The 10794-nt window shown below is 49.3% G+C and overlaps 1 protein-coding gene across 1 annotated transcript; it reads left to right on the top strand.

Annotated features, from left to right (window-relative positions):
• Nucleotides 1-208: 208 nt before the first annotated feature.
• On the top strand, nt 209-10347 carry LOC311362552 (RING finger protein 145). The gene is made up of 11 exons (XM_084482417.1): nt 209-452; nt 604-950; nt 1072-1180; nt 2620-2711; nt 4231-4472; nt 5312-5487; nt 5806-5946; nt 6783-6965; nt 7436-7583; nt 7996-8352; nt 9633-10347. Exons 2-11 carry the CDS (start codon nt 782-784, stop codon nt 10077-10079), a joined length of 2064 nt encoding a protein of 687 aa, XP_084338543.1. The 5' UTR covers nt 209-452; nt 604-781; the 3' UTR covers nt 10080-10347.
• The last annotated feature ends 447 nt before the right edge of the window (nt 10348-10794 follow it).

Raw genomic sequence — 10794 nt, 5'->3', positions numbered from 1 at the left:
TTTTGATTTGAATCCTGTCTTTTATACACATTTAAAATGATTTGTGTTGATGTTGTATGTTAATTAATTTGTAATACAGTCGGATTGGGTGACAATTTGTCGCATTCGGATTGGTTGACTCTTACTTTGAAATCCACCATTTCCCGGTAGCCGATTGGTCGGCTGGACATGTGACGTGTACATGGGAAATGGCCACGCAAGCGAAAGGAATCACAACAGTGCGTTTAAATCATCTTTGTCCGGCTTCAAACTGTTGAATAGTGACTTTTTGGGGGCTTTCATTTTTGATCCACAAGGTATATTTATATTAAAACCGAACGGTGCATTTCGGGGAAGCCCGACAGCTCGTAGAGAAACTATGCAAACATGTTGTGGCTGACTCCGGGAGCTAACCTGCAGCGCCTAGCCTGGGGACGGCTGGCACCCTGCCCCGATGTGACACCCTTTGCAAAGTAAGTCAGTGTTAATTGTGACGTTATAACGGTTATACTATGAAGACTATTCCCAGCTTTATTAACAGTGCTCGGAGCGACGAGACCCGAGGCCTGGAAGGAGAAGTTCTCCCCCCGCATTCCCTCTTATCTCTCCTTGTTCTCTTCTCAGATGACACGAAGAAGTGGATCCGAGTGGGCGGGGAACTGATCGTGCTCTAGGCTACAGACACACACACACACACACACACACACACACACACACACACACACACACACACACGGGGGGCGACCGACCGGCCGGGCGGAGGATGATGTGACCCACGTCCCGTGGTCAAGCAGGTATCGCGATGCCTCGTCTGGAAGAGGTGGCTAACGTCGCCCTGCGGGTGCCCAGCCTCCTGCTGCTGGACATGCTGTACAAGTGTGACGTCGACGGAGTGACGGAACACATCAGGGCCAAGAACGACGACATGCTGTTCAAGTACAAGTATGTCATCTGGAACATGTACTACCTGGGTAGGTACACAAACGCACTGTGTGTGTGTGTGTGTGTGTGTGTGTGTGTGGCTGTGTGTGGCTGTGTGTGTGTGATACCTGATACATTTGTGTGTGTGTGTGTGTGTTTTTTTTCTCTCAGGTCACCTGGTGAATGTGTGTGTGTTGGTTCTGCCTCTCCGTCACATCGTAACGCTCTACCTCCACATCCTGGCCGCCCTGTTGCTCTACGTCGGACACCAGATCTCAAAGTAGGACTCCTACTCTTAATAGTATTAGTAATACTTATATACTACTACTGTTGATACTATTAACACTACTGCAGCTCTACGTTGGACACCAGATCTCAAAGTAGGACTCTATGAATACTATGAATAGTATTAGTAATACTTATATACTACCACTGTTGATACTATTAACACTACTGCAGCTCTACGTATGATACCAGATCTCAAAGTAGGACTCCTACTCTTAATAGTATTAGTAATACTTACTATATTACTACTGTTGATACTATTAACACTACTGCTGCTCTACGTTGGACACCAGATCTCAAAGTAGGACTCCTACTCTTAATAGTATTAGTAATACTTATACTACTACTGTTGATACTATTAACACTACTGCAGCTCTACGTATGATACCAGTTCTCAAAGTAGGACTCCTACCATGAATAGTATTAGTAATACTTATATTACTACTGTTGATACTATTAACACTACTGCAGCTCTATGTAGGAAACCAGATCTCAAAGTCTACTACTCTTACTAGTATGAGTATTATTACTGGTATTAGTATTCTATTACTACTGTTCGTATTACTGCTGCTCTGTGTATGACACCAGCTCTCCAAGTGGGGCTACTAAGGTGATCTTGTTTCCACTATCGATGCCCCTACTACTATTACTACAGCTCTGGATTCTCTACTATCCCGGCATCTGCAAGCCCTGCATTCTGTGATGTGTCTGGAGGATCAATAGTTCTGATCTGTCCCTGGTCTCTGATGTCCGGTCGCCCGCTGAATCTGATACCGCTGCCGCCGCCGCGGCACGCTGCCTTTGGATGTTTACTACACTGTCATTATTCCGGCGGTGTAGCGACAGCGTTTTTGTACTGTGATAAAACATCACCATCACTAGCGAGAATAGGAGCCAACTGGAGCAGTGGGGATGGACAATTGTTAAGCTGATGGTTATGTTGTCACCAAATGACTACAGTTGGATATTTGTACTGTTTATTATGATTGTTTGATTTTCCAGTTGTTCCAGTTGTTGTTGTTGTTCTCTGGCATTTTGTATCTTTCCTCCACCTCCACTACTCAATACACCACCCTCCACTACTCAATACACCACCCTCCACCACTCAATACACCACCCGCCTCCACCACTAAATACACCACCCTCCACCACTCAATACACCACCCTCCACCACTCAATACACCACCCTCTATCTCCACCACTCAATACACCACCCTCCACCACTAGATACCACTAAATACACCACCCTCCTAAATACACCACCCTCCACCTCTAAACTTTATGGAAAGATACTTGTTAGAATCAAAATGCTAACGGCTAGCCAGCTGCATCGTTCCCGCCTTGTGATAACGACGCATCGCTTGGAGACGTTCCGAGGTGTCCATGAAATGACCTTTTGACCTGTGACCTGTGACCTGTGACCCTTCTCCTCAGGGACTACGTGAACGAGGAGGTGCTGAGGGGCTACGGGGGGTCGCTGTACCTCGACGCTGCGGCTTTCCAAAGATTCGTCACCGCGCTAACAAGTAGGGAGCGAGCTGATTGGCTGTATTACACACGACACACACACACACACAACATGGCGCCCACACACTGTGCAGTGTTTCCCATTAATTACTTAGACTGTGGCGGCCCGCCATGGTCTAATTTGTCCCGCCACAGTCTCAGAATGAGCCGAAAAAAATTCTTACACTTCTCATAATAACATAATTAAGATGGCATTTAATTACCAAAGGGCATTAGAGCTGTTTTTCTCAAAGCCCAGGAAAATCAAATGTCTGAATTCGGGGTGCAGTTTGTAAAGTTGTAAATAGGGATGATGGGATTAATTATTTATTATTTTATTTTCTAAAAAATTAACTAGTTCAACACAGTTAACCACGTTTGCTTAATTTCTTTGATGGCTCAGATGTATGCTCTAGTTGATTTTGTGTTTTCACCATTCGTATCTATACAACCAATGTGTTTATGATTAAATTGTTTACAAGAACACACAGGTCTTCATAGATCTAGCCTCTTAATTTTGCTTTCAAAGTGCACCAGATTGATGCGTTTAACTTTAAAATGTAAAAAAAAAATCTTTCGGGGGAGCATGCCCCCGGACCCCCCTAGAAGGTCTGAGATCCACCCACCATAGTCTCTCAAAATCCTGTGGGAAACACTGCTGTGTCCCGTGTCTCTGGATCGGGTGTGGTCACAGAGTGAAGCCTGCTTCAGATCCACTGCTGAACTATAATGGGGGGGGGGGAAAGTGAAAGGGTAGCACTTTCAGCACAGCCCATCGTTGATGCTTCTAATGGAGAAGGATTTTAATTACAGAATAGAATTTAAACTTAAAGGGGTAGTTCAGGATTTTGGACATCGGGTCTCATTTCCAAGTGAGCCAGTGTGTTACTTATCACTGGAGACCGTTTTCAACACTTTTCATTCAGTCCTTCTAGTTGCAGAAATCTCTGGTGCTAGGCTAGCGCAAGTCAAGGGGAACTGCTAGCCTGCCAATAAAAACAGTTTTACCCACTCCCGATGCAAACGCCCGACTATCGATGTAAATGTCTGTGTTGATAGAATAATATTAGAAATAAAACTATCCTTGTATCGCAATGATCACTTTGCTCCGGTGTAGCAACCAATTTACTACAGCAGAAGGTAAACAGAGAAGCGCACTCCAGGTAATATTGGCAATTATTGGCAGGCTAGCAGTTCCCCTTGACTTGCGCTAGCCTAGCACCAGAGATCTCTGCAACTAGAAAGACTGAATGAACAGTGTTGAAAACGGTCTCCAATGATAAGTAACACACTGGCTCACTTGGAAATGAGACCCGATGTCCAAAATCCTGAACTACCCCTTTAAGTAGTTTGAGAAATGTGGGTGTCACAGCGGGGCAATAACAGGATAGTAAGATAATCAAAGTAGTTAGTTATTGTTTTTAAGAATTACTAAACATATACTGTATATATGCAAGGATTTTACTTTACAAAACAATTCGTTGTCGGAAGATGTCAAATAAAATCGAACAATTGTAATCTTGCGTCGTGTGTTTTTAGGTCTGATCATCCTCAACACGCTGTGTGCCTTCCTGGTGAAGACCAGAAAGGTCTGGCTGTTCTCCGCCCACCTGCTCCCCCTGCTGGCCAGGCTGTGCGCCGCGCCGCCCGACACGCTGCTGCTCGTCAGCTCGTCCTCCGTGGCACTGAGCGGCGTGGGCCTGGCCGTCTTCCTCCTGTCCAACCTCTTCGTGCCCTATCGGCTCGCGCGCGCCGCCTACCTGGAGCTGCTCCAGATGGAGGTAACCAGCCGCGTTGTTGTTTTGTTTTTTTTATACTGACTCTTAATACGCTGATGGCAAATTTAAATTTCAACCTCTTGTCCATTTTCTCGATATATATATATCAGTATCACTCTGCACCTAACTTGAACTGTTGTTTATTTATATATAAAAGCAATAGCATAGTTCACTGAAGCCTAAAAAACATTAGGTTACGTTGATTGCTGGAGAGGGTGGAAATGTTGTACAGCAATAGGCACACGGTGAGTGAACTCGATAGAAGGCTAAATTGCCGGCGAACCAAGCTACCGCCTCTAGCCTAGCCTTCTCTCTGAAGGACGCTACAGTGTGTTGCATAGCAACCGCCGTACACTTTGCCGGCAGCCAGGAGGGACAACTTTTTTGTATTTGTTTAAAAAAAAATGCTTTTCCGACTTTTTCAAAATTGAGGGTGTCTATGACTTTCATTTCGCCGTACTTACGTAACGGGGGTCGCCGTCCCTCCGCTGCGCGTCGGGACGGACAACGCCCCTTAACTGTGGTATAATGACCGTATACCACAGCCTGTCGTGATCTATTGCTTAAATATATATATATATATATATATATATATATATATATATATATATATATTGGTCAGGGAGAAAAAAAAACATACTTTTTTTTGTTTTTGTTTATTATTATTGTTATTATTATTATTATTATTTTTTTTGCATTATCTTTTCTATTTTGAAGGGGGTACCCCCCTAGGGCGACGCGTACCCCCCCGTTTGAGAACCACTGCTTTACCGAGGGTCTCCAGTGAGTTACACTCACCCCCTCCCCCCCCGCCCCCCTCCCCCCTCCCCCCCGCCCCCCAGGTGGTGGAGCTGTACCGGCTGGTCGCCGTGGCGATGTCCCTCTGGAACCAGTTTGCGGTGCCGCTGCTGTTCAGCGTGTTCTGGACGGTCCTGCTGGTGGTGCAGCTGGGCTCCGACGCCGCCGCCGCCCGCAGCACGCTCACCTACCAGGGCGTCCTGTTCCTCCTGCTCTCCAGGTAGGGGGGTGTGTGTGTGTGTGTGTGTGTGTGTGTGTGTGTGTGTGTGTGTGTGTGTGTGTGTGTGTGTGTGTGTGTGTGTGTGTGTGTGTGTGTGTGTGTGTGTGTGTGTGTGTGTGTGTGTGTGTGTGTGTGTGGCAAGAATGCCTACAGGTAGACTGCGAACATTGGGATTCAAGCCCAGAGCCCATCTCAAACCCCAAGAAATCAACACACACACCCACACACACACCTGGGAATTACAGCAGGGATGCCCCTTGGCTCTGGTCTTGACCCTTGACCCTTGACCTCACCCCCCCCCCCCCCCCCCCCCCGCAGTGTGTCAGAGTGCTGTGCCACACCCTACTCCCTGCTGGGCCTCACCTTCGTGGTATCCTACCTGGCCCTGGGCCTCCTCAACCTCTGCAAGTTCTACCTGGGAGGCTACGCTGCGGTGCTGAACGAGAACGTCATGCACAGGTAGGGAGCCGGGAAACACCTGCACAGGTAGATTACAACATGTACAGGTAGATAACACATGAACACCTGTACAGGTAGATTACACCTGTACAGGTAGATAACACCTGTACAGGTAGATAACACCTGTACACCTGTACAGGTAGATTACACCTGTACAGGTAGTAACACCTGTACACCTGTACAGGTAGGTACCACATGTACACCTGTACAGGTAGGTAACACATGTACACCTGTACAGGTAGGTAACACATGTACACCTGTACAGGTAGATAACACCTGTACACCTGTACACCTGTACAGGTAGGTAACACATGTACACCTGTACAGGTAGATAACACATGTACAGGTAGATAACACCTGTACACCTGTTCAGGTAGGTACCACATGTACACCTGTACAGGTAGGTACCACATGTACACCTGTACAGGTAGGTAACACCCGTACACCTGTACAGGTAGGTAACACATAAACACCTGCACAGGTAAATACCACGCATACGTACCACATACCACACAAGTTCTGACGACGTCTGAAGTACGAATTTCAATACTAGGGTTAGTCAATAATATAACAATACAGTGGATTCTAAAACAAAATGAACACAGACAGTAGTTTAGAATTCAGAAAGCTCATTTGAGATGTAGGACCCTTTCTGTGTACCGTAGTCATGTATTTCTGGTGGCTCTAGAAGCTGGAGGGCGCCCCCCTGTGGGCAGCGTACCGCCCTGCGCCCCGGGGGCTGCTCCGGGCACAGCGGGAAGCGGACCACCCTGTGTTGTGTTCTTCCTGCTCATTCCGTTGATCCTGATTGGTTTGATTTTTTATTTCCCGGCCAGAGGGGTGACGGAGGGCGTGACTCTGTTCCTGCTGGCGCTGCAGACCGGGCTGCTGGACATGCAGGCCCTCCAGCGCACCTTCCTCCTCAGCATCATCCTCTTCATCGTGCTCACCTCCACGCTGCAGTCCATGATCGAGATCACCGACCCTGTCATCCTGGCGCTGGGCGCGTCACGCAACAGGTGCCAGCGGGGGGGCGCTGTTGTGCTGCTTCAGCTCCCACCACAATAATGACGTCTCACCACATAATGTTACATATTCCATTTTAATATAATAGTAGTCGTATAGTAAAGTAAAGTATTTAACTATATTATATATTATTCTATATCAAATATATTCATATATACTGTTCTATCTTAAAAATAATATACTGTTCCATCTCAGACACAATATTATATATTTAGATTTATCCATCTTGTATATAGATATAATATCACATCCTGTTCTTTTTTATTAATTTTATTTTATCTTTTTATTTATGTTATTCTGTCGGTTTTAAGAAGAGGTGAGATTTTAAACTTTGCGGTGTAGTTTTATAGCAAATACTGACTTGGCCCGTACCGACTGTTAGTTAGACTAGTTAGTTAGTGACTAACAGGTAGGAGGACTAGTCAGCGCTGGGGTTAACCCGTGTCTCTGGTTTCTCCACCAGGAGCTTGTGGAAGCACCTGCGCGGCCTCAGCATGTGTCTGCTGCTGCTGCTGTTCCCCGGCTTCATGGCCTACAAGATCTCCCAGTTCTTCCACATGGACTTCTGGCTCCTGATCCTCGTGTCCAGCTGCATGCTCACCTCCCTCCAGGTAGGGGGGAGGGAGGGAGGGGGAGGGAGAGAGGGGGAGGGAGGGGGAGGGAGATTCCCCCCACTTGTGCAAAAGAGCTCGAGCTGTAGAAGAACCAACACACACAAACACACAAACATTCTCCTCCTCTTCCATGCATCCACGCTGACTTTCAATGGGAATATTACTCACAATTTAAAGGAGAGAGAGAGAGAGAGAGAGAGAGACTCTCACCAGGTAGGGGGGGGAGGGAGGGAGGGAAGGTTGAGATAATCAAATTTCACATTCAGGTTCAGGTTGGAAAAGAAAGTTCTCCCTTTCTTTAAGCGCGTACATCCAACAGTTAAACAGGAGTAACTAATGGGAGTCCCTCCCTCCCTCCCTCTCCCCCTCCCTCCCCCCCCCCCCCCCCCCGCCCCCCCCCCACCACCAGGTGACGGGCAGCCTGCTCATCTACTCCCTGTTCATGGCGGAGCTGTTGTGCGGCGAGCCCATCGAGAGCCTGGACGAGGTCATCTACTGGGTGAACGCCGTGAGCCGCGTGCTGGAGTTCCTGGTGGCCGTGTGCGTGGTGGCCTACGGCACCTGGGAGTCGCTGTTCGGCGAGTGGAGCTGGATGGGCGCCTCCGTCATCATCATCCACTCCTACTTCAACGTGTGGCTGCGCGCCCAGTCGGGCTGGAGGAGCTTCCTGCTGCGCCAGGAGGCCGCCAAGAAGATCAACTCCATGCCGCGCGCCACCGCCGCGCAGCTGCAGCGCCACAACGACGTCTGCTCCATCTGCTTCCAGGTTAGCTTCGTTAGCGTTAGCGTGCTCCGTCTGCTTCCAGGTTAGTGTTAGCCTTAGCGTTAGCATGCTCCATCTGCTTCCAGGTTAGCTTCGTTAGCGTTAGCGTTAGCGTGCGCCGTCTGCTTCCAGGTTAGCGTTAGCGTGCTCCGTCCGCTTCCAGGTTAGCTTCGTTAGCGTTAGCGTGCTCCGTCCGCTTCCAGGTTAGCGTTAGCATGCTCTGTCCGCTTCCAGGTTAGCGTTAGCATGCTACGTCTGCTTCATAGGTTAGCGTTAGCATGCTCCGTCTGCTTCATAGGTTAGCGTTAGCGTGCTACGTCTGCATCCAGGTTAGCGTTGGCGTTAGCATGCTCCATCCGCTTCCAGGTTGGCGTTAGCGTGCTCCATCTGCTTCCAGGTTAGCGTTAGCGTTAGCATGCTCCGTCTGCTTCCAGGTTAGCGTTAGCATGCGCCGTCTGCTTCCAGGTTAGCGTTAGCATGCTCCATCTGCTTCCAGGTTAGCGTTAGCATGCGCCGTCTGCTTCCAGGTTAGCGTTAGCGTTAGCATGCTCCATCTGCTTCCAGGTCAGCCTTGTTAGCATGCTACATATGCTTCTTAGGTGATCCGTGTTAGCACGCTGCGTATGCTTCCAGGTGAGCCTCGTTAGCGTTGTCTAACCCTAACCCTAAGAATCATACGTAGCGCGCTACGCATGATTCAAGGTGAGCTTGATTAGCATTGCTTCTAGGTTACTGGATTAGCACCTGTGTATCTGTAGGGGAATTAGGGCCTGGACTAGGCCTGGGCAATAAAACAATAAATGATCGTATCGTGATAGACTTTTGATCAATATCAATATAAAACATGTTCACTATATATCAATAAGAGACCAGCGAATCTAGCAGCTGGGTTTGTTACACAAACACGGTTCCATACTTATTGACAATATCTCGAGTGTTTTTCATTGTTGTGTCGACATTGGAGTATTTATCGATGAAGAACAGTGGAAGGTCGTATTAAGTGTTTAACAGAAGTGTTTAAATCCAGCATGGTAATTCATAGTCTTTTAAGGTAATTTAAATTAGCAATAGATATCGATATCGATCAATGTGATCAAGTTATAATCGTGATATGTCTTTCAGTCATATCGCCCAGGCCTAGCCTGGAGAACACTGTTCTGCTGTGATGCTCTGATGCTGTTCTACTGTGATACTGTGATGCTCTGATGCTGTGGTGCTGTGATGATGTGGTGCTCTGATGATGCTGTTCTGCTCTGATGCTGTGGTGCTCTGATGCTCCACAGGAGATGAGCTCGGCGGTCATCACGCTCTGCGGACACTTCTTCCACGGGAACTGCCTGCGCAAGTGGCTGTACGTCCAGGAGACCTGCCCCATGTGCCACCAGTCAGTCCGGCCTGACGGCCACGCCCAGAGCCCCGCCCCCGAGGAGGAGGAGGAGGTGTGGGAGGAGGAGGAGGAGGAGGAGGAGGAGGAAGAAGTGTGGGAGGAGGAGGAGGAGGAGGAGGAGGAAGTGGGGGAGGAGAAGGAGCAGGAGGAAGTGGGGGAGGAGGAGGAGATGGAGGAGATGGAGGAGGAGGAGGAGGAGGAGGAGGAGGGAACCGGCAGCGACGGCGACCCCCCTGCCGACGCCTCGCCCCGTGGTGACCTCCGGGCCGTCCAGGGCCTGTGCTTCAGCGCCAGCGGGGACTTGGTGGGCGCCGACGGCCCCACCCCCCCAGGCTCCAGCTGATGGCCCGAGACGGAGCTCCAACTGGGGGGGAGGACGCCGGGGGAGAGAGCCACGCCGTCCGCAGAGGGAGACAGGGCTGGCGGATACAACAGAGGAGTCACCGACGCCACCACCACCGCCGCCGCCGCTGTTCAGGGTCTACACTGGCCGCTGGCGGACAGGAAGTGGAGGAGGGGGTGGACAGGAAGTGGAGGAGGAGGGGTGGACTGCAGCGGTGGGAAGAGGAGCGGACCCCATCTGCGTGCGGACCCACCACATGAATGCTTCCTCTTGTGTTGTGCTGAGAGAGAGAGAGAGAGAGAGAGAGAGAGAGAGAGAGAGAGAGAGAGAGAGAGAGAGGAGAGAGAGAGAGAGAGAGAGAGAGAGAGAGAGAGAGAGAGAGAGAGAGAGAGAGTTCCCCCCCCACCCCCCCACTTGTGCAAAAGAGCTCTGATGTGACTTAAAATGGCGTTGCCTGGACTGGCTACGAAGCGCTCTAAATCGCTCTCCTTCCTTGCACAGAGGACCGTGGCCTCAGGGCCCTTGAGGTGTGGACCAGACCTCCAGCTGGTCTTCTTCTTCTGTCTGGTGGACTAACTAACGGGGGCAGTAACGTGGCCCTCCTGAACCGAACGCAGCGGCCCTTGAAACGTCGCTGGATTTAATTTGCAGGCAATAAATGTCTCGGGTGTCTAAATCGATCGGTGAACTGTTTATTGGAAGTCGTTGATGAGGT

Source organism: Micromesistius poutassou, assembly GCF_964030765.1.
Source record: "Micromesistius poutassou genome assembly, chromosome: 17".
In the NCBI taxonomy this organism is placed as follows: domain Eukaryota; kingdom Metazoa; phylum Chordata; class Actinopteri; order Gadiformes; family Gadidae; genus Micromesistius; species Micromesistius poutassou.
The sequence above is the reverse complement of the archived record's forward strand: the minus strand, read 5'-3'. Positions and strand labels throughout refer to the sequence as shown.